The 25,214-nt window shown below is 45.8% G+C and overlaps 1 protein-coding gene across 1 annotated transcript; it reads left to right on the top strand.

Annotated features, from left to right (window-relative positions):
• Positions 1–1,197: 1,197 nt before the first annotated feature.
• Positions 1,198–25,214, top strand: LOC134968990 (cathepsin D-like). The gene is made up of 9 exons (XM_063944685.1): positions 1,198–1,420; positions 2,279–2,429; positions 10,220–10,343; positions 12,336–12,454; positions 12,731–12,930; positions 19,960–20,082; positions 21,005–21,149; positions 21,942–22,040; positions 22,124–25,214. The coding sequence occupies exons 1-9, from the start codon at positions 1,353–1,355 to the stop codon at positions 22,283–22,285; spliced, it is 1,191 nt and encodes a 396-aa protein (XP_063800755.1). The 5' UTR covers positions 1,198–1,352; the 3' UTR covers positions 22,286–25,214.

A 25,214-nucleotide genomic window follows, 5' to 3' on the forward strand; every position in this document is an offset into this window, starting at 1 on the left:
AAAGTGAGTCACACCCATCTATAGGCCATTATTGTAATATTACCTCCCACGCCCCCAGTGTCATTGCCCACCAGCACCAAGCATCATCATATGAGTATTGCATACCTTACTCCTGGGCCACTAGACCTTTATGGGACATTAAACACCCACCCAGTGCTAACAGAACCCAACCAGGGGCATTATCTCTACCCTTAATGCAGACAGCAGTAGAGCATGTTTTGCATGGGTACTGACCATCAGAGTAGACATGACCATCGACTTTATCCAACCAGCGATGGTCTATGGCAGATGGCAAGTGGTTTTGCCATCGATGGCAGCACCTAATCTAGAGAAAACATTGGTAGCTCACTGGCAGCAGACCGATGGTGGGGGGCTGGGCATGTGCAGCACTCAACTATTAATGGCTAAACCAGTGGATTCCAAACTTTTTTGAATCACGGCGCCCTAGAATATCAGAATTTTTTTCACGGCACCCCTAGGCCAAAAATTTCTTATTGAGAAATTTAGAAATAAATATTACATTAAGGGGAACATTTGCTAAGCAGTGATAAGAGTGGAGAAGTGAGCCAGTGGAGAAATTTCCCCATCAACCAATCAGCAGCTCTGTATCATTTTATAGTATGCAAATTATAGATGTTACTTCAGTGCTGATTGGTTACCATGGGCAACTTCTCCACTGGCTCACTTCTCTGCTCTTATCACTGCTTAGTAAATGTACCCCTTAGTCGATCGTGTTTATATGTCATCCTTAGGGTCAGTTGTGTGGTGAGGGACAAGATTTGCTTCTGTTTGGCCACATATTTTATGACTGGCAGCCACCAGCACTGGTTTTGCCTATTATATTGACCATGAATAATTTTAATTGGTCCTGGACCACCAACCCAGGGCACCCCTGCAAGTGTCCCGAGGCACCCCAGGGAGCCACGGCACACAGTTTGGGAACCTCTGGGCTAAACTATCTATGTTTTTTTCTACTGATGGTAAGAATAGGAAAAAACAAAACAACAGAATGAAACAACTCTAGTACAGTCTTCGATGGCCAACACACAACATCAGAGAGATTGGAGATGGAAATGTACAGAACAGAACAGACTTGTTTGTTTTTTCATAACTTCGGATTCCACCAGAGAGCGATAGTGAGCAGAGCAGTCTGAGCATGCGCACATTCGCGTGCTGCCCTCCCGCAATCATATGACTGCTGGGTCAGCTGAGTAGTGACGTGCAGTGTACATAGGAATTGCTGCTGCTGCAGGTGGGCGATTAGACTCTGATCATCTGACAGTCACCTGCCCGGCCGGTACAATACAAGACGCCAGTGTGCACAGCGCTGATACATACTGCTGGCTGCCGCTATGGATACGCTGCTAACATGGGCCCTGCTGCTGTGTGCACTGATTCAGCCGGGATCAGCGCTAGTCAGGTGAGAGTGAGCTGTGTGCTGCGTGTATACATGTTATATAATGACCTGCGCCAGCTACAGCTGGCATGCTGGGAGCTGAGAGGGGCACTCCGGAGAATGATCGCACTCCAGAGCCTGCATTCCAGCATGTGCGAAGTGCAATGATAACACTCCAGTCACTACAGAAGAATGTATTGCACTTACACTACCTGTGGCCTGCCAGACACTGTGCAAGCAAAAGTGAGTGTTGCTGAGACCTGTAGTTCCACCGCAGTAGGAGACTGACAACAGGTACTGAAAAAAGATTCCTTTGCTATGCAGTACATGCCTGCACATGCGGTGTTTGGTCAGATTATCTCCTACAAAGAGGGTAGGAAGTGCTCATGTATTAACTATAAATCCCTGTCTGTGTATATAACACATAGGCCCAGCTTTATCAAGCCATGGAGAGTGATAAAGTACCAGCCAATCAGCTCCTAACTCATGTCACAGGCTGTGTTTGAATAATGACAGGAGCAGACTGGTTGGTTCTTTATCACCGTGCTATTTATCACTCTCCAAGGCTTAATAAATCTGGGCCATAGTCTTTCAAACACAGGGGCTCCTTATTAAGGGTGCATTATATCAGAAAAACTGTATATTTTGTAAATTTCTTTTAAGTGTGGATTTAGTCCTACTTTCTGGGTATAACTGTGTCCATATGTCTGCAGTTGTACTTCCTTATTACGGTTGTCAGTACTTACACAACTACTCGTTGTTCTCGCTGTAGCCTTTTCACAATATCTTTATCGTAAGAAGACGTCCATGTGATCAGCTCCTGGAAGTAATACATGGTGCTTTTCTACATGTGTTCTCAAATGATGCTTAATCTCCATACAGAATCCCGCTGAAAAAAATGCCAACAATCCGACGTTCTTTTGCTAGTACCATTGAGGACCTGCAGGAGCGGATAGGAACAAATGGGACCTTTTATTCGGGATTTCCTCCGTGCACAGATCCCACACCAGAGAAACTGTTAAACTATTTAGACGTAAGTATGCTGACGCTAATCGCTGCTTTAAGGGGTTTTCCACCTTCAGATCACTTTTATTGGCTTGTACATGTTATGTACCCCTGTAGGGTTGCCACCCTCATCCCTTTAATTCTGGACACATTAATTACACAGGTTCTGTGGCTGGCTGACCTCAAGACTCCATGTCACCTGGTTTTAATCAGCCACAGAACCTGTGTAATTAATGTGTCCAGAATTAAAGCGATGAAGTGGTAACCCTAACCCTCACTCTTTTGATTTAATTTAAGCCATCAGTGTCCCTCTAAATCAATCATTCCCAAGTTCTGTCCTTAAGGCACACTAACAGTGCAGGTTTTAGTGATATCCATGCTTCAGCACACATGGTTAAATCAAAATAACTTAGGAAGTCACTTGCTCCAGCATGGGTAGCACTAAAACCTGGCCTGTTAGTGTGCCTTGAGGACCAAGGTTGGGAAAGCCTGCTATAGTAGGAGACGCACATGAATTACACAGGTTCTCCAGCTGGTTAAAACCAGATGAAATGTAGGCTTGAAGTCAGCCAGCCACAGAACCTGTGTAATTCATGATTGTCTCGGTTTAAAGGGATAGTACAGCAAGCATATACTATAGAGGAAAAACTGAAGCATATATTTTAATAAGTGGTGGAGTCTGGCCATTGTTGTGACATTTCTAATGGTGACCATACACTTGTGAGATGTCTGGTACAATCCTAAAATTTCGACCGCATCTGTGCGATAAATCGCAGGATTGTATGCACATCTTCTGTACCATGTGACGCAATGCGCGGGCATGCTGGTCGAATCTCGCGTCTCAAGATCTTATGTGCTGCACTTAATACTTATCGGATCGCACGTGCGATCACATGCTGTTTTTATCGCATTCGATTTATCGCACTGTGATGTGTGGTCTGTGAGGTATTTAGCTCCCTTCCTGGACACTCCCCTCCACCCATTTCTGGTCACCCGATTTCTGGTCGCAAGGGGCATGCAATAAATCGCATGATTGTATGCACAAAAAAAGCACTTTTGAAGCGATTTATCGCATAGGGAGCTTCAAGGGAAATCGAAGCACGATATTGCATCGCGCTCAATCTCACAAGTGTATGGGCACCATAAGTCTTTTGCCATCAGTTTTGGTAGAGTCTCCGTAGAACAGAGGTCTGTAGTACTGGGTGGACCATGTAGGTGCATCAGTTGCGAAACCAAGAGTGTTGCAGCGTGCTTTGTAATAAGTGCGACAGAAGGAAGCTAGAAAAAAATATAACGTTAGAAAAAGTTGCATGAATGCACCTTCAAGTAACAATCTTTTATTACCTTTAGAGTAGAGGCTACTCTAACAGGCAGTTACATTCTGTGTTATACCCTGCTCACATTGCCATAGCCGGGTCACTCCCGGAAACTGGACACTGGTCCTTCCTGGGTGTGACCCGGCATTGAACCTGTGCAGTGTGATCGGGTCGACTTCCCGACTCGGCTTAAAAAAGCCCTAACATACCACACGCCGGTTGGCGTGTGGTATATGTTAGGGCTTATTTAAGAATGTATTTTTTCTATAATCAATAATAGCAGCTGCACGGACTCCCGGCCAAATCCGACAGTGTCAATCTGACTTTTTTTAAAAGTCGGATTGACATTGTCGGAAACGGGGCTAAAACCTGACTGATTTGGTCCCCTTTCCGACAGAAGCACACGTATAGGCGGCTATTCCGCAGATCCACGGGCTTTCCGACAAGTCTGACCTATTCTAGTCAGAAACTGCCATCTTTCCGTCAAGATGGCAGTTTCCGACTCTAATTGAATATACCCCATAATGTGGGTACTCACAACTTCATGACAAGCGTTTGCTGGGGATCCGTCGATGATGACAGCAGGAATTGTGAACGGTAATGCCTGGCGCATAGTACAGTATAGTGCGGGTGTCTTCCATAACACACTTGCAATATTTTGTTACCTTCAAACTTTCTTCTGCATTTAACAAGCATGATTATAATAAGAATTTACTTACCGATAATTCTATTTCTCGTAGTCCGTAGTGGATGCTGGGGACTCCGTCAGGACCATGGGGAATAGCGGGCTCCGCAGGAGACAGGGCACATCTAAAAAGCTTTTTAGGTCACATGGTGTGTACTGGCTCCTCCCCCTATGACCCTCCTCCAAGCCTCAGTTAGGTACTGTGCCCGGACGAGCGTACACAATAAGGAAGGATCTTGAATCCCGGGTAAGACTCATACCAGCCACACCAATCACACCGTACAACTTGTGATCTGAACCCAGTTAACAGTATGATAACAAAACGAAGTAGCCTCCGAAAAGATGGCTCACAACAATAGTAATAACCCGATTTTTGTAACAATAACTATGTACAAGCATTGCAGACAATCCGCACTTGGGATGGGCGCCCAGCATCCACTACGGACTACGAGAAATAGAATTATCGGTAAGTAAATTCTTATTTTCTCTAACGTCCTAGTGGATGCTGGGGACTCCGTCAGGACCATGGGGATTATACCAAAGCTCCCAAACGGGCGGGAGAGTGCGGATGACTCTGCAGCACCGAATGAGAGAACTCCAGGTCCTCCTTAGCCAGGGTATCAAAATTTGTAAAATTTTACAAACGTGTTCTCCCCTGACCACGTAGCTGCTCGGCAAAGTTGTAATGCCGAGACTCCTCGGGCAGCCGCCCAGGATGAGCCCACCTTCCTTGTGGAATGGGCATCCACATATTTCGTCTGTGGCAGGCCTGCCACAGAATGTGCAAGCTGAATTGTACTACAAATCCAGCGTGCAATAGACTGCTTAGAAGCATGAGCACCCAGCTTGTTGGGTGTATACAGTATAAACAGCAAGTCAGACTTTCTGACTCCAGCCGTCCTAACTATATATATATATATATATATATATATATATATATATATATATATATATATATATATATATATATATATATATATATATATATATATTTATTTATTTTTAGGGCCCTGACCACGTCTAGTAACTTGGAGTCCTCCAAGTCCCTAGTAGCCGCAGGCACCACAAGAGGTTGTTTCAGGTGAAAACGCTGACACCCCTTTATGAAGAAACTGGAGACGAGTCCCAGTTCTGTCCTGTTCAAATGGAAAATTTTAATATGGGCTTTTGTAAGACAAAGCCGCCCATTCTGACAATCGCCTGGCCGAGGCCAGGGCTAACAACATGGTCACTTCCCATGTGAGATATTTGTCAACAGCATGGTCACTTTCCATGTGAGATATTTCAAATCCACAGATTTGAGCGGTTCAAACCAATATGATTTCAAGAAATCCCAACACTATGTTGAGATCTCACGGTGCCCCTAGGGGCACAAAAAAACTGTATATGCAATACATCCTTTACAATCTGGACTTCAGGAACTGAAGTCAATTCTTTCTGGAAGAAAATCTACAGGGCCGAAATTTAAATGTTAATGAACCCCAATTTGAGGTCCAAAACACTCCTGTTTTCAGGAAGTGTAGAAATCGACCTAGTTGAATTTCCGTCGTGGAGCCTTCCTGGCCTCACCCACGCAACATATTTTCACCACATGTGGTGATGACGTTGTGCGGTCACCTCCTTCCTGGCTTTGACCAGGGTAGGTATGACCTCTTATGGAATGCCTTTTCCCCTCAGGATCCGGCATTCAACCGCCATGCCGTCAAACGCAGCCGCGGTAAGTCTTGGAATAGACATGGTACTTGCTGAATCAAGTCCCTTCTTAGCTCCCCAGGCCCTTAGTCCTCTGTGAGCATTTCTTGAAGTTCCGGGTACCAAGTCCCTCTTGGCCAATCCGGAGCCACTAGTATAGTTCATACTCCTCTATGTCTTATAATTCTCAATACCCTGGTTATGAGAAACAGAGGAGGGAACACATACACAGACTGGTACACCCACGGTGTTACCAGAACATCCGCAGCTATCGCCTGAAGGTCTCATGACCTGGCGGAATACCTGTCCCGTTTTTTGTTCGGGCGGGACGCCATCATGTCCACCTTTGGTCTTTGCCAACGGTCCACAATCATGTTGAAAAACTTCCCTATGAAGTTTCCACTCTCCCGGGTGGAGGTCATGCCTGCAGAGGAAGTCTGCTTCCCAGTCGTCCACTCCCGGAAAGAACACTGCTGACAGTGCTATCACATGATTTTCCGCCTAGCGAAAAATCCTTGCAGTTTTCACTGCCCTCCTGCTTCTTGTGCCGCCCTTCTGTTTACGTGGGCGACTGCCGTGATGTTATCCCACTGGATCAATACCGGCTGACCTTGAAGCAGAGGTCTAGCTAAGTTTAGAGCATTATAAATTTGCTCTAAGCTTATTTATGCGGAGAGAATTCTCCAGACTTAATCACACTTCCCTGGAAATTTTTTCCTTGTGTGACTGTTCCCCAGCCTCTCAGGCTGGCCTCCGTGGTCACCGGCATCCAATCCTGAATGCCGAATCTGCGGCCCTCTAGAAGATGAGCACTCTGTAATCACCACAGGAGAGACACCCTTTTCCTTGGATATAGGGTTATCCGCTGATGCATCTGAGGATGCGATCCGGACCATTTGTCCAGCAGATCCCACTGAAGAGTTCTTGCGGAAAATCTGCCGAATGGAATTGCTTCGTAATAAGCCACCATTTTTACCAGGACTCTTGTGCAATGATGCACTGACACTTTTCCTGGTTTTAGGAGGATCCCGATTAGCTCGGATAACTCCCTGGTTTTCTCCACTGGGAGAAACACGTTTTTCTGGACTGTGTCCAGAATCTTCCCTAGGAACAGTAGACGTGTCGTCGGAAAAAGCTGCGATTTTGGAATATTTAGAATCCACTCGTGCTGTCGTAGAACTACTTAAGATAGTGCTACTCCGACCTCCAACTGTTCTCTGGACCTTGCCCTTATCAGGAAAGCGTCCATGTTTCTTTTAAGAAAAATCCTCATTCCGGCCATTACCTTGGTAAAGACCCGGGGCGCCGTGGACAATCCAAACGGCAGCGTCTGAACTGATAGTGACAGTTCTGTACCAGGAACCTGAAGTACCCTTGGTGAGAAGGGCAAATTTGGACCTGTAGGTAAACGTCCCTGATATCCAGTGACATCATATCGTCCCCTTCTTCCTGGTTCGCTATCACTGCTCCGAGTGACTCCATCTTGATTTGAACGCTTGTATGTAAGTGTTCAAATATTTCAGATCTCACCGAGCCGGTTGGCTTCAGTACCACAATATAGTGTGGAATACTACCCCCTTCCTTGTTGTAAGAAGGGTACTTTGATTATCACCTGCTGGGAATACAGCCTGTGAATTGTGTGAGGGGGAGACGTCTCGAATTTCCAATGTACACCTGGGATATTACATGTAGGATCCCGGAGTTCCCTTGCTAGTGTTGCTGAAACTCTTGAGATGACCCCCTACCGCACCTGAGTCCGCTTGTACGGCCCCAGCGTTATGCTGCGGACTTGGCAGAAGCCGTGAGGAGCTTCTGCTCCTGGGAATGAGCTGCTTGCTGCAGTCTTCTTCCCTTTCCTCTCCCCCTGGGCAGATATGACTGGCCTTCGCCCGCCTGCCCGTATGGGGACGAAAGGACTGAGACTGAAAAGACTGTGTCCTTTTCTGCCAATATGTGACTCGGGGTAACAAAAGGTGGATTTTTCAGCTGTTGCCATGGCCACCAGGTCCAATGGACCGCCCCTTTATACGGCAATACTTCCATATGCCGTCTGGAATCTGCCTCACCTGACCACTGTCGTGTCTTCGTCTGGCAGATATGTACATCACATTTACTCTTGATGCCAGAATGCAAATATGCCTCTGCGCATCACACATATATAGAAATGCATCCTTAAAATGCTCTATAGACAATAAAATCCTGTCCCTGTCAAGGGTATCAAAATTTTCAGTCAGGAAATCGACCAAGCCCCCTCAGCGCTGCACATCCAGGCTGAGGCGATTGCTGGTCGTAGTATAACACCAGTATGTGTGTATATACTGTTATGATATTTTCCAGCTTCCTATCAGCTGGCTCCTTGAGGGCGGCCGTATCTGGAAACGGTAACGCCATGTTTTTTATAAGCGTGTGAGCGCCTTGTCCACCCTAAGGTGTGTTTTCCAACTCGCCCTTACTACTGGCGGGAAAAAGGGTATACCGCCCATAACTTTCTGTCAGAGGAACCCCACGTATCATCACACACTTCATTTAATTTATCTGATTTAGGCAAAACTACAAGTAGTTTTTTCCCACCCTACAAAATACCCTTATTTGTGGTACTTGTGGTATCAGAAATACGTAACACCTCCTTCATTGCCCTTAACATGTAACTTGTGGCCCTAAAGGAAAAATACGTTTGTTTCTTCACCGTCGACACTGGGGTCAGTGTCCGTGTCAGTGTCTGTCGACCGACTGATGTAAATGGGCGTTTTTACAAGCCCCTGACGGTGTCTGAGACGCCTGGACCGATACTAATTTGTCCGCCGGCTGTCTCATGTCGTCAACCGGCTTGCAGCGTGTTGACATTATCACGTAATTCCATAAGTAAGCCATCCATTCTGGTGTCGACTCCCTAGAGAGTGACATCACCATTACAGGCAATTTTCTCCGTCTCCTCACCAACATTTTCCTCATACATGTCGACACACACGTACCGACCTACAGCACACACATACAGGGAATGCTCTGATAGAGGACAGGACCCACTAGCCCTTTGGGGAGACAGAGGGAGAGTTTGCCAGCACACACCAAAAGCGCCATAATGTATATAACAACCCTAGAAGGTGTTGTTTCTATATATGGGCTCTTAATATATAATTATATCGCCAATTTATGCCCCCCTTCTCTTTAACCCTGTTTCTGTAGTGCAGGGGAGAGTGGGAGCCTTCCTCACCAGCGGAGCTGGTCAGGAAAATGGCGCTGAGTGCTGAGGAGAATAAGCTCCGCCCCTTTCACGGCGGGCTTTTCTCCCGGTTATTAGGAAAACTGGCCTGGGTTAAATACATACATATAGCCTTAATGGCTATATGTGATGTATTTATTTGCCTCTAAGGTACTCTATATTGCTGCCCAGGGCGCCCCCAGCAGCGCCCTGCACCCTCCGTGACCGAGATCCGTGAGCCGTGTAGCAACAATGGCGCACAGCTGCAGTGCTGTGCGCTACCTCTATGAAGACTGAAGTCTTCTGCCGCCTGTTTCCGGACCTCCGTTCTGCCGTTCTTCAGCGTCTGTAAGGGGGATCGGCGGCGCGGCTCCGGGACGAACCCCAGGCTGACCTGTGTTCCGACTCCCTCTGGAGCTCAGTGTCCAGTAGCCTAAGACTTCAATCCTCCTGCAGGCAGGTGAGTTGCAAGTCTCTCCCCTAAGTCCCTCGTTGCAGTGCTCCTGTCGCCAGCAGGAGACACTGATTAGAAACCTAAAAAAAAACTTTTCTAACTAGCTCTTTAAGAGAGCCACCTAGATTGCACCCTCTCGGACGGGCACAAAAACCTAACTGAGGCTTGGAGGAGGGTCATAGGGGGAGGAGCCAGTACACACCATGTGACCTAAAAAGCTTTTTAGATGTGCCCTGTCTCCTGCGGAGCCCGCTATTCCCCATGGTCCTGACGGAGTCCCCAGCATCCACTAGGACGTTAGAGAAATGATGTTGTATGTAAAAGCTTTAGGGGCTCCATCATTTAACCATTAAAGGTTAATAAACAGGAAGTTACGCTTTAGTTCATTATTAAAGTAAACCTGGATTAAGCTTAATTGTATTTTTTTCTTTTCTTTTCTTTTTTTTTTTTTTTTCTTTTTACCACCTGACAGGCACAGTATTATGGGGAAATTGGCATTGGGACTCCTCCACAGCCCTTTACGGTGGTGTTTGACACTGGTTCCTCTAATCTCTGGGTCCCATCCATTCACTGCTCCCTGCTAGACTTCGCCTGCTGTAAGTACATACATACATTGGAATATATATATATATATATATATATATATATATATATATATATATATATATATATATATATATATATATATATATATATATATAATTTTTTTATCCTGCTACTTCCATAATATAGTACAGTGGCAAACTGTACCTGGACTCTTCAGATTTTGTATGGCATGTTTGACAGGAAAGGGTATAGTTTTTTTTATATTTTAAGGAGAGTTTGAAATGTGTGTCGAAAGTAGTTTTCTGAGGTAAATTTCTGTTGAAAATTTGCAAATTTCCTTTTTTTGTCCTGGATATTTGAAACCTGATATGGCAAACCCGGTAATAGATGACTGCTCACACAGGTTTTGCAGAACCCGCTTGCTGTAATTTATTCAGTAAAAAAGGTTGGATTGCACAAAACATGTCATGATGTCGCAATACCGGGACCAGTCCAAGTAACCAATGGGGGAGGGAGATTGTTGGTGAGGTCGGCCTGTCAATTTGTTTTTTAGTTAATTGGCGGCTGGGTAATGTAACAAGTAGGGATGCATCCAAGGACGTATCAAGATGGGGGTTTCCGCACTGGTCATCTGTTAAGGTTGTATCATTAATTTCTAACAGAAATATTTTTAAATGAACAACAATATGTCTATATACTGTTCCTCAGTGCAAGATAGAGATTCTCTCTTACCTTCTACTTCACCTCTTCTTCTTTTTTTTTTTTTTTGTACCAGTAAAACGGAATGTGTATTTATAAATGGTGCTAGACATTTTGTGATATCAAGGGAAAAATCACCCATTATTCTACTTGCATATACCGTTATGTCTAAACGGTAACTATATGTAGTGAGTTAAATATTTGCGGCTCAATTTATCATTACTTTCATTGTCATACGTAACTGGACAATAAATACTTGTATGCCAGTTAAATACAGCCAGGTTACACTGTGATTGACAGGATATTAAAACCATCCACACATGTGAATAACTTTAACCACAGGCTGAAACCAAAATATTTTTCTCTTATTCTTATTTACATGTAGCTATTTACTATCTCTATTCTATGTGTTTTGTCTGTTGGGTTGCATGTAATCTGTGAGGGGATAACCATGCTCCTTTTTATATATAATAATTTTTGATGTATATCGATAAAATCAAAAAATTTAACTGGAAGAAAAAAAAAGTGCCCCAGCAAAAAGAGTCCTTCATTCGTCTCCGTACGTTTAAATATATCCAAGGACGCCCAGTTGCTCACATAGGGTGACATACTGTACTCAAACAGAGAACTGCACCTGCGGGCTGGCGCACTTTCATTGGTGCCTCCTAAAGATGCTCCAAGACAGAAAAGCATTGTCTCGATATTCTACAAATGGGTGCCACTAATAAACGTATTCCCCAGTTGAGCTGGTTACACACCTCCAGTTTTGCTGTTGGGTCACTAATTCAGTAAGGATATTTTCCGCATTCCTCCTCCTAGGAAAATGTCAGGAAGGGAGCACCAGCCCCAGAAGAAGGCAAGTCCAACACCTTTATTTGTCTGTTGGCTGGAATATTGTTTTGGCCACAAAATTGCTGCTGCCACTTAATGTAGTGTATATACTTTCATTTTTCCTGTCGCTTCATAATATACAGTTGGGTTGAGGGAAGGGGTTAACAGAAGTGCAGAAAAATTCTTATCTATGAAGGACATAGGTCTAACTGAATGTACTGAATGCATATGTAATACCAGGGCTCAATAGGTGCTAATCTGTGCTGTAAGACTGAGCCGGTAAATGCTCGTATATTTATGACTGCCGTTTTGTGCCAAGTAGGGTGTTGCTTGTTTTAATTAATGGGTGTTCACTTTTAAATAGAAGCCTTTGAGTTCTTATTAAAGTGATGCAATAATCATCTACCTATTTTAAACATGCACTTAAAACCAGCATCCAGTTGTGTAAATTGTATAATTTTGTGTTAAGCTTAGTTGTTACTCTCCGATTTAACTGCGTTCTTCTATAACAGGGGTGCACCACAAGTATGACTCTTCCAAATCCTCTACCTATGTTAAGAATGGCACTGACTTTTCCATTCAGTATGGCAGTGGGAGCCTGTCTGGATACCTCAGCCAGGATACTGTGATGGTAAGACGGAGTTAATGTCTCGTGAAGAATAAAGCCATCTGCTGTGCAGGTTGTGCTTTGATACAGATGGGGTGTGTGTGTGTGTGTGTGTGTGTGTGTGTGTGTTGCTCAACACACAGTGACAACAGCCATTTTGTGATTACAACAAATATTCATCTTAGGAATTCCTAAGCAGTCCACAAAATGGCTTCCTTCGCTGCCTGTAGGAAAATGTAACTGCCCACCTCTGGGCAATCCCTGTACAGTTAAATATATTCTATTCTCTTCCTCCTCCAGATTGGAAATATGGCAGTAAATGGACAACTATTCGCAGAGGCCATCAAGCAGCCTGGGATCACTTTTGTGGCAGCAAAGTTTGATGGTATATTGGGCATGGGATATCCGCGAATCTCTGTAGATGGTGCCCCTACTGTGTTCGATGACATTATGCAGCAGAAGCTGGTGGATAACGATGTGTTCTCCTTCTACCTGAACAGGTGACAATCTGCAGTGGAGCAAGCTGCTACTTGTAATTGGGGGAAGGTGCACATAAACTGCCCGTTTTGTAGTAATGGATTATAAAATGATGTTTGTGTTAGAACTCCTATATAAACTGGCATTACTAAGGGCATCTCTTTGCTATAAAATGTATCCTTTCAAATACTTAGACGCCTGTATAAAGTATCTTTTGGTTTGGATTTGCCTGGCATATATCACACAAGTTATTTCAGAAATGCTGGTTGCTGGGTACACACGTCCATATATTGTTCGTTCCATTGACGAGCAATATATCGCTAGCACATTGGCGGTTGTGCACACCCAATATGTGAACGATGGCGGTCACAGACATCTCAGATCAGCCCTGCAGATACATCGGTTCATCTGCCTGTGTATCGTGTGATACGTCATCCACAGCAGACATTGAATAGGACTTCTCACTTGTGTGGGGATATTTAAATAACCCTGCTGTCAGATATATCGGGTGGCGGATTGGTAAGTGTGTATGCACAAGATAGTTTGTGCATACACCTTAATTGGTCAGGCAGCCGATCATTCGGTGAAGTATGTACCCAGCCGTAGAGTGCTGGTTCAGTATAAAAATGGGAATTCAGTTAAGTATGTTACATTAGATTTGATCAGTTGTGATTAAAAAACAAAACCAAAAAAAAAACTGGTTGACTGATGATTCTCCCCCCAAACTCCTCCGTCTCTGCATTATCTCACCCAGACATAAGGTGCATACCATAGCAGATGGGTTGTTTGGCTCAGTCTAGAACAGTGCAGTTTGATCCAGTTGTTCGGTTGTGCTGAACCGGCTCACAATTCTTTCTACATATAAATTCTAAGATCACATGACTGAGTTGGGGTCTAAAGGAAATATGCATGTGCGCAGTACCTGCAGGCTGATTCAACTGTTGTACAAATTAATGTGGGGGGGGGGGTGCAGAAGTCACTATCATTAGTTCCTGCAAAGATCCATTTTCTCATACGTCCTAGAGGATGCTGGGGTCCACTTCATGACCATGGGTATAGACTGTTCCGCAGGAGCCATGGGCACTCTTAAGACTTTTCAATGGGTGTGAACTGGCTCCTCCCTCTATGCCCCTCCTCCAGACCTCAGTTTTAGAAATGTGCCCAGGAAGACTGGATGCACTCTAGGGGAGCTCTACTGAGCTTCTCTGAAAAGACTTATGTTAGGTTTTTTGTTTTCAGGGAGAACTGCTGGCAACAGTCTCCCTGCTTCGTGGGACTGAGGGGGCAGAAGTAGGAACCAACTTCCTGAAGGGTTTCATGGCTCTGCTTCTGGCTGACGGGACACCATTTGCTCCTGAAGGGTACTGAACGCTAGCCGTGTCTAGATGCTCACTCCCACAGCACGCCGTTGCCCCCCTCACAGAGAAGAAGTCAGAAGACAGGCGAGTAGAGGAAGACAGATCTTCTATCAAGAAAAGTGATGGCTGAGGTACAGCGCGGCTGGCGGGAGCGCAGCAAAAACACCTCTATAAACTGGCAAAAAGGGGGCATAAGATGCCCAGGCACAGCCCTACCCCCGCCAGTATAAATATTATGAAAAGTTTCTGAGGTAAAAAGGGTGGAGCTTCTTCCTCAGGCAGCCAGCATACTGGTCAGTGCCATTTTCTCTCTCAGGCTACAGAGACATCGCTGGTCCTCCTTCACTTCTGACTACAAGTATCAGGGTGCAAAACGGGGGGGCACGCTTTACAAGTGTGTTTTACTGTGTAAAAAGCGCTGCATGTCAGTGGGCATTCTGTGTTCACAGGCATTAGATACTGGCGCTGTGGTTGTGAACTGGCTGCTCCTAAACTGTGTCCCTCTGACAGATTTTACTGTGGGTCTGTCCCCTATAAGTCCCAGTGTGTGTGTGTGTGTGTGTTGTACACGTGTATAAGACATGTCAGAGGTAGGGAGTTCCTTCCTGGAGGAAACCATTTTAGGGACACAGAAGTGTAAAGTGGTGGTGCTGCCGGCACACCAAGAGCCTGCATGGGTGAAAGAAATATGTGATAGTATGCATCATGGCCCTCATTCCGAGTTGTTCGCTCGGTATTTTTCATCGCATCGCAGTGAAAATCCGCTTAGTACGCATGCGCAATGTTCGCACTGCGCCAAGTAACTTTACTATGAAGAAAGTATTTTTACTCACGGCTTTTTCTTCGCTCCGGCGATCGTAATGTGATTGACAGGAAATGGGTGTTACTGGGCGGAAACACGGCGTTTCAGGGGCGTGTGGCTGAAAACGCTACCGTTTCCGGAAAAAACGCAGGAGTGGCCGGAGAAACGGTGGGAGTGCCTGGGCGAACGCTGGGTGTGTTTGTGACGTCAACCAGGAACGACAAGCACTGAAATGATCGCACAGGCAGAGTAAGTCTGGAGCTACTCTGAAACTGCTAAGTAGTTAGTAATCGCATTATTGCGAATACATCGGTCGCAATTTTAAGAAGCTAAGATTCACTCCCAGTAGGCGGCGGCTTAGCGTGTGTAACTCTGCTAAATTCGCCTTGCGACCGATCAACTCGGAATGAGGGCCCATATCAATAGGAGATTAGATAAGTCTGAATCTCATGCTGAGTGCTGGAGAAAATCTGTGGAGGATGTGATTTTTCAGGGCTCTGTTCTTCCATCCGCAGGCGACCCCTCTGGGTCACATAAGAGACCATTTGCGAATATTGTGAATACTGACACGGACACTGATTCTTGTGTCGACGATAGTGACTCCAGAGAAATAGATCATAAATTGACAATAAATATACAATATAGGATTGTGGCTATAAGGGAAGTTCTGGAAGTCACGGAAGCCACTCCTGTACCTCAGGAGAAGGCTTATTTCTATAAAGAAAAGAAATCTAAGGTCACTTTTCCTCCTTCCCACGAGCTTAATACACTCTCTTTGAAGGGATGTGGGTGAATCCCGAAAAGAAATTTCGTATTCCCAAGAGAATTCAGATAGCTTATCCTTTCCCGGTGGAGGACAGGAAAAAATGGGAGTCACCCCCTGTGTTAGACAGTGCACTGTCCAGGTTGACAAAGAAGGTAATTCTCCCTGCACCTGGCACGGCTTCACTAAAAGAGCCGGCAGACCGAAAGATGGAAACTACATTGAAATCCATTTATGTTGCCAATGGTACGCTGCTCAGGCCCACAATTGCTTGCGCGTGGGTGAGTCGCGCTATTGAAAAATGATCAGAAAGCGTGTCATCAGAAATTGACACGATTGATAAAGATGAGATACTCCTTAAGTTAGGGAATATCAAAGACGCTGCCGCATACATGCTAGAAGCGATGAAAGATATTGGACTCTTGAGTTCACAAGCCGCTACCATGGCAGTATCGGCTCGGCGGGCGTTGTGGATTCGCCAGTGGAACGCGGATGCAGATTCCAAAATAAATATGGAGGCTCTCCCATATAAAGGTGAGGCCTTATTTGGCGATGGACTGGATGCGTTAGTCTCGGCGGCTACGTCAACATTTTTGCCCTCTGCGCCTGCACCGGCAAAAAAGACTCATCACCCGCACATGCAGTCCTTTCGGCCCAATAAATACAAAAAAGCGAGAGGTTCCCCCTTCTTTGCGGGAAAGGGAAAGAAGTCCACAGCAGCTTCAGGTTCCCAGGAGCAGAAGTCTACCCCTACTTCTGCCAAATCTTCAGCATGACGCTGGGGCTCCTTTGCGGGGGGCTGCTTGGGTGGGGGCATGTCTCAAATTGTTCAGCCAAGGTTGGATTCTGTCTGGCCTGGTTCCCTGGGTGATGCAAATAGTGTCCCAGGGATACAAGCTGGAGTTTCAAGACGTTCCCCATGCCGATTTTTTTCAAATCGACCTTGCCAGCTGCTCTTCCAGAAAGGGAAGCAGTAACAGCGGCAATCCAAAAATGATGTCAGGATCAGGTCATAGTCCTGGTTTCTTTGTTCACAACAAGGGGAGGGGTTTTATTCAAGCCTTTGTAGTTCCGAAGCCGGACGGCTCGGTCAGACCGATCCTACACCTGAAAAATCTGAATCTCTACTTGAAATGATTCAAGTTCAAAATTTAATCATTGAGGGCAGTGATTTCCAGTCTGGAGGAGGGGGACTACATGGTGTCTGTAGACATAAAAGATGCTTACCTGCATGTTCCCATTTACCCTCCTCACCAGGCTTATCTGAGATTCGCGGTTCAGGATTGCCATTACCAATTCCAGACGTTACCTTTCGGTCTCTCCACGGCGCCGAGGGTATTCACCAAGGTGATGGCGGAGATGATGGTTCTCCTGCGTCAAAAAGGAGTCAAAATATAATTCCTTATCTAGATGATCTCCTGATAAAGGCGAGATCCAGGGAGCAGTTGTTACAAAACATCACACTCTCCCTGTCAATACACCAACAACACGGTTGGATCAGAAATTATCCAAAGTCACAGTTGGAACCGACGACAAGATTGTCTTTTCTCGGGATGATTCTGGACACAGAAGTTCAGAGTATTTCTTCCGGTGGAAAAGGCTCTGGAAATCCAGAAAATGGTAAAACAGATATTGAAACCATCAAGTGTGTCGATCCATCAGTGCATTCGGTTGTTGGGGAAGATGGTGGCGGCCTACGAGGCCATACAGTTTGGCAGGTTCCATGCCAGGGTATTCCAGTGGGACCTGTTGGACAAGTGGTCGGGATCCCACCTACACATGCACCGGAAGATAATCCTGTCGTCAAAAGCCAGGATTTCGCTCCTGTGGTGGCTACACAATTCTCACCTACTAGAGGGACGCAGGTTCAGGATTCAGGACTGGGTCCTGGGAACCACGGATGCAAGCCTCCGAGGCTGGGGAGCTGTAACTCGGGGGAAAGCTTCCAAGGAAAATGGTCAAGTCAGGAAGCCTGCCTTCTCATATAAACGTGCTGGAATTGAGAGCCATTTACAACGGCCTTCAACAAGCGGTACATCTTCAAGATCTTTCCGTGCAGATCCAGTCGGACAATGTAACAGCAGTCGCGTACATAAACAGGCAGGGCGGAACGAAAAGCAGAGCGGCAATGGCAGAGTTGACGAAGATCCTCCTCTGGGCAGAAAGACATGTGAAGGCTCGGTCGACAATTTTCATTCCGGGAGTAGACAACTGGGAAGCAGACTTCCTCGGCAAACAGTCTCCATCCAAGAGAGTGGGGCCTCCACCAAGAAGTCTTTGCAGAGGTGACAAGTCTTTGGGGATTTCCTCAAGTAGACATGATGGCATCTCGTCTCAACAAGAAGCTTCAGAAATATTGTTCGAGGTCGAGAGACTCTCAAGCACTAGCAGTGGATGCGCTGGTGGCCCATTGGGTGTTCCGGTCGGTGTATGTCTTCCCTCCACTTCCGCTGATCCCAAAGGTGCTCAGGATCATAAGGAGAACAAGAGTTTGAGAAATCTTCATTGCCCCAGACTGGCCAAGGAGGGCTTAATACCCAGATCTTCAGGAGTTGCTCATAGAAGATCCTCGGCCTCTTCCTCTTCACGAGGACCTGCTGCAGCAGGGGCCGTGTGTGTATCAAGACTTACCGCGGCTACGTTTGACGGCATGGCTGTTGAGCGCCGGATCCTAGCCTGTAAGGGTATTCCCAAGGAAGTCATCCCCACCCTTTATTCAGGCCAGGAAAGGAGTAACGTCGAAACATTACCACCGTATTTGGAGAAAATATGTGTCTTGGTGTGAATCCAAGAAGGCTCCTACGGAAGAGTTTCAGTTGGGACGTTTTCTCCATTTTGTGCAGGCTGGTGTGGAGGAGGGCCTCCGATTGGGGTCAATCAAGGTCCAGATTTCGGCCTTGTCGGTGTTCTTCCAAAAACAATTAGCCTCTCTTCCAGAGGTTCAGACCTTCGTGAAAGGGGTTCTGCGCATCTAGCCTCCATTTGTGCCTCCAGTGGCACCATGGGACCTTAATGTGGTGGTGCAGTTTCTTCAATCTAATTGGTTTGAGCCTCTACAAGAGATAGAGTTGAAGTTTCTCACTTGGAAAGTGGTGATGCTTTTGGCATTGACATCCGCACGGCGGGTGTCTGAGTTAGGGGCCTTGTCTCACAAGAGCCCTCCCTTACCTGATCTTCCATGAAGATAGGGCAGAGTTGAGAACTCGTCAACATTTTCTTCCAAAGGTGATTTCATCTTTCCACATAATACAACTTATTGTGGTGCCAGTAGTTACTGACACGTTCACTGAGTCAAAGTCTCTAGATGTGGTTAGAGTTTTGAAGATTTATGTCGCTAGAACGGCTCGAAAACGGAAAAGAGTCTGTCCTGTATGCTTCCAACAAGATTGGGTGTCCTGCTTCCAAGCAGACTATTGCGTGGTGGATCAGAAGTACGATTCAGCACGCTCATACTACGGCTGGATTGCCGTTACCGACGTCGGTGAAGGCCCATTCCACTAGGAAGTTGGGCTCATCCTGGGCGGCTGTCCGGGGGGTCTCGGCATTGCAACTTTGCCGAGCAGCTACTTAGTCGGGGTCAAACACATTTGCAAAATTCTACAAGTTTGACACCTTGGCTGATGAAGACCTCAAGTTCGGTCAATCGGTGCTGCAGGGTCATCTGCACTCTCCTGCCCGTACTGGAGCTTTGGTGTAAACCTCATGGTCATGAAGTGGACCCCAGCATCCTCTAGGACGTATGAGTAAACAGGGTTTTGATACCTACCGGTAAATCCTTTTCTCCTAGTCCGTAGAGGATGCTGGGCGCCCGTCCCAGTGTGTACTTAACCTGCAGTTTTGTTTATTAGAGTTACACATGTTGTGACGTATCTCACCATTAGTATTAAAGTACATCCTTTCCTCGAAATGTCTGTCTGTCTCCCTGGGCACAGTTCCTATAACTGAGGTCTGGAGGAGGAGCCAGTTCACACCCATTGAAAAGTCTTGAGTGCCCATGGCTCCTGCAGAACCGTCTATACCCCATGGTCATGAAGTGGACCCCAGCATCCTCTACGCACTAGGAGAAAAGTATTTACCGGTAGGTATCAAAATCCTGTTTTCATGCTCTGTCCCATAATCCTAATCGTAGGGACCCAGATTCCCAGCCTGGCGGAGAACTGTTACTCGGAGGCACAGACCCAGAATATTACACAGGAGACTTCAAGTACTTTAATGTGACACGCAAGGCCTACTGGCAGATTCGGATGGACCAGTAAGTATTTGCAGGCAGACCGTCTACTAACTGGTGTAATGGCTTTATGCATTGTGTTTATGTCCTACCTGAAATCCTTACTGAGGATGTTATGAGACTATGGTTGTGTTTGAAGATGTATATCACAGCATTAGGGACGTGGTAATATGACCTCATCTGGAAGGACCCAACTGAAAACTCATTGGATATACACAATTCCTGCTTCCTTTCGACTTAAATACATGTCATATTCATTTACAAACATATTACAAATTAAAGGGATATGAGTAAAATAGACTTTGGGGTGTCATTGGAGGTTCAACTACCACCTACTGTTACTTCTTATTAATAAGCTCCTCCCCCTTGCTAGAGCTGTCTGTCAACGCTGTGAGTGAGACGTGTGTCACCCACCATAGGGCTCAGGCTGGGGGTGGAGGGATATGGGAGACACTGTCCAGTAGGTGGCGGTGTAGCCTTATTCACAAGTACAAGGAAGGAGCATCGAAAGACACATCGCATAAATCCACACATTCAGAGATTAAGAAACCACTAAACTTAACGTATATGTAGCGTTACACATTTTCTGAATGCTATCAGTATATTAATGTATGTGGAGGATTCGGAAGATTATTACAACCCGAGACAGAGACAAGCATTTGGATTATGGTTTGCTCGTAGTGGGAAGTATTGTGTTCATTGCAGACTAGGATTCCTCTCTTAGCGCAGTGACTATGGCCTTGGGATTCTGGTGACGGCTAGTAGCTTGCAGTGTGAGGGAAGACCAGGCTGGCTATGATACACACGTAGATGTGTGAAGCTTGCACTCGCCACCATGGTTTGCCGACCATAGAACACAACATTACCTTGATTTGTGTTTTATTCCCCGGCAATGATTGTGACATGAGTAGCGCTGTGTTCCCTGACACTGGTCTCTCCCTGGCAGAGTTAGCGTTGGAGGGCAGCTCACACTGTGTAAAGGCAGCTGCGAGGCTATTGTGGATACAGGGACCTCCTTGCTCATTGGCCCAGTGGAAGAAGTGACCGCACTGCAGAAAGCTATCGGAGCCATCCCATTGATTCATGGAGAGGTGCGTACTTATTACAGAACAAAGACCATTCCATCCGTAATATGAATGAGATTTATGTATAGTATATATTGTGCATAGCTTATTCACTGAAATAAGAACATTCCCTGTAGTTACACCACTCCTGGTGGTATTTTGTAGACTGGATGAGCGATATATTACTGTATCCATGGATTTGGGGTTGGCTGTAATGGCAAACAAACAATTCTCCAGATCTCAAAATCCTTGGATAACTGGGTGTAGGTTTTAAAATATAAGATGGATGATGTTAAGGATATTACATTACATTACACCCGCGGCTGGCCATTTGCAGACGGCTTTGTGTCATGTTTGTGTGACCACTGTACAAAAAGCTGCAAAATGTGTAGTTTTGTTCAAAGTTCAAGTGTGTTCACCTTGAGGTAGGACTGCCACTACGGTTCCTAGTCCAGTGCTCTTCCATGGCAATAGGTTGTTTCTATGCTGCTGCCTGCATGAGTGGTGGGGGTTACATACGTTTTATCCCGACAGCAGCATCCCGCCCGCCAGATTGCTGGCAACGGGGCGAGCGCTAAGAGTCCCCCTTGCGGGCTCGCCATGTTTCGCGCTCTGTGGATCTATTCCCACTCTATGGGTGTCGAGGACACACACGAGTGGGAATAGCCCTGGTGTCCTGGGATTCCGTTTGTTGGGATTTCCCCCGTCTCTATCCTGCATGCCGGGACCCTGACAGCTGGCATTTCAACTGCAACCAGGTGGTGGGTAATATCTGGATCGACATCCAATGTTACTGTGTAACAACTGTGTCTCTTTTAGTATATGGTGCCATGTGATAAAGTCCCCTCACTGCCTGTTGTGACATTCAAGTTTGGAGGACAGGAGTTTAGCCTAACCGGAGAGCAGTACGTTTTGAAGGTGAGTACTTGGAACTTGACAAGTGCAGTTTGTAGAAATGCATGCATGGTTTATTGCAACAACTGACCTCCCTCTCCTACCAGGTAAGCCAATTTGGCCACACAATCTGCATCAGTGGCTTCATGGGCCTTGACATTCCTCCGCCAGCTGGACCACTCTGGATAATTGGAGATATCTTCATTGGCCAGTATTACACTGTGTTTGACCGGGCTAATGACCGCGTGGGTTTTGCCAAAGCCAAGTAATCTCTCACTAGACTTGCCGTCACAACAAACACTAAGAAGCCTTGATGTGATCACTTGTACAGTCAACTCATGAAAGCTTTATTGCACCTCCTACTCCATAACCAGCGTTAGAGATAAAGGCACTAGGGTATCCCAACCACTGTCAAGTCACACTAACAGTCCAGGTTTTATAGCTAGCCATGCTTCAGCACCAGTGACTTAATTAGTACTTCCGTTATTTTGATTAACCATCTGTGCTCAAGCATGGATATCGCAAAAATCTGGACCATTAGGGGGGAGTTCAAGTGTTTGCGTCAGTGGCTGTCAGTACTGGGCACCTGATGGAGCAGTTCAGTTGTTGCTCTGTTCAGGTGGGAACAGCTGCCTGCATTTCTGCTCGCAGCCCCCCATGCTGTCAAGCAGAAGTGTGCAAAAAATGACCTGTTTGGACGACCACACTGCACTTTTCACGTGTCACCCAGAACTTTGGCACTGCAGTGTGCTACCAGCGAGAAAAATAAACACCAATAGAATAGCGCCCTCCCCAATCTCCCATCACTTTAGACGGCAGATCGGTCAGGTAAACAATTGAATTACACCCTTAGTGTGCCTTGAGGACCGATGTTGGGAGACCCTGCTCTGCACCCTTTCTTCTGCTGTGTGGTGTAACAGGGTGCTTTCACAGATTTCCTGTCTTTATCCTGCAAGTTCGTTCTATCTCCATAAATATTGCAATTGTTTTTGCTAAAATCTTTTGCTGTGTAATCCGGTGGTGTAAAGCTGATTTCATGCTCTTTATTTCTTTACGTATGGGGAAAATAAGTAATTAGATGACTACTGTCCATCATACCATCATCTGAAATTCAGGGCAGGCTGCCCTTAATCTGTTGTAGGATATTCCTATTTTCTGATTTTCTAAGGAATGAGACACTAAGAAGGACAAGTGGGGACACCAATAATGCCTCTTTTTCCACATCAGGATTTTTGCATGTCAATGTGTTTTTGCTCATTTATTCTGCTCAGTAGAAATAGCTCCCCCCCCCCCCAAAATAAAAAATAAAAAAATAAATAAAAAAAAATGGTAAGGATGCAGTGGAAACCTGTAACCCGGGTCATCCAGATGGGGAGAGCAGTCTCTATGGGGTATATTCAATTGAAGTCGAAAAGATGGCAGTTTTCGACTTTTTTTTTTTAATTTTTTTTTAGGTCGGAAGGGGTTCCAACCTGTTCAATATTTTCGACAAGTTGAAAAATTCGACTTGTCGAAAAGCACGTGGATGCCGGACTGAGATGCGGACCCAGAGGGGGGGAGGGGGGGGGGGAAGGAGAGAGCCGCAGGGAGACGGTGGGACAGCTGCCGGCAGCCAGAGGAGATCAGTGCTACAGTAGCGCTGCAGAAGGATGTCACACAGCCGCCCGACCTCACGGCAGCTTCCACCCGGCTCCAGCACGCTGGATAAAGTCTAATTGAGATGGGATAGAATAGGGGTTGTCTGATCCATTCCGACAAATGCATGTCGGAATGGATCCGACGCCAAATGAATATACCCCTATACCTTCCAATCGCAATGTCCGGCAGTCGGGATGTTGGGTGACACACTGTCTGCGCTGCTGTCTGCCCAGCTATGCAGACTGAGCAGCGGTGCCGGTTGAAGGTGAATGGATGCTGCACACTTGCGTTTGGTGCTCTGTGACATGCGGTTGCGCCCCCAAAACTGGCATCAATTACGGGCTTGTGGCCTAACAGACCAAGGCCGTACACCGGGGTCCTGATCTGATGAATTTCCTAGCACTTGGAAATTATGCACCTGTGTCGTGTGGACAGTGCCGATCCTGAAATAACCCGGGTCGGAGCTGTATTGGGAACAGAGTCTGACCTGGATTGGAACAGTGTTCCAAATCGTGGGTCAGACACAGGAGTTTAGTGGAAAAGGGGTATTTCTAATGCCATCAATTAATAGTGTATTTTCTTTTGTATTTTTTTTCCCCCTCACAATATCAATGGATAATAACTGTATCATCCTGAGGGTACATGCACTGCTATATCCTATCGTCATACTTCCATGAACTGCATGTATTTATGGGAAACTTTTTTTTTTTTTTTTCCCCCCCCCCTATCTCCTTGTAACCAAACTTAAGTAATTTTTGTGTTTTTATGTTTAATTTAAAGATTGATTTGAGATGTGTTTATGGGGAATTCTATGTCTAATTAAAGTGATTAAACATTCACAGTATAAGGAAGAGGATTATAATAGATGCACAGCAGAGTGGGTGACATTTATTTTTGATAGTGTGATTATTGTAACTTTGCATTTGACATGAATGCTGTTTTCCTAGGTTACAAGATCCTATGTATATAATACACTTATGCTGGGCGTACACACTACAGTAATCTGGCTGATCCCCCTGATCTCAGCGGATCAGCCAGATAATTGCAGCGTGTATGCGGGCACTGATCTAGTAATATCAATCTGTTGGACATGCCGGATCTTCAAGCTTGTCCCTCCGATTTGATATTTTGAAGTGTCGTGTGTGTGTGTGTTGCGGCTGTCCAACCGAGAGTTCCCCTGTTTCCTTCACATGGAAAGGAACAGGGAAATGCCTCCTGAGTGCTGATATTTTGTTGCATACACTGTGCGTGATCTCATAGTGCATGGGTCTTCAACCTACAGCCCTCCAGCTGTTGTGGAACTATACATCCCAGCACGCCCTGCCACAGTTTTGCTACTAAGGCATGCTAAAACTGAGACAGGGCATGCTGGGATGTATAGTTTCAAAGCAGCTGGAGGGCCGGAGGTTGAAGACCTATGTCAGTATATGCCTGTGATATCTGCAGTGTCAGATGAAATGTCTGTCGGATGGGCATTTATCTACCAATGTATGCCCAGCATTAAAAATAACTTATAAGATGTCAATTTAAGGAAATAAAGAATTTTTTTTTCTCCTTGGA

The sequence above is a fragment of the Pseudophryne corroboree genome, chromosome 11 (assembly GCF_028390025.1).
Source record: "Pseudophryne corroboree isolate aPseCor3 chromosome 11, aPseCor3.hap2, whole genome shotgun sequence".
NCBI lineage: Eukaryota > Metazoa > Chordata > Amphibia > Anura > Myobatrachidae > Pseudophryne > Pseudophryne corroboree.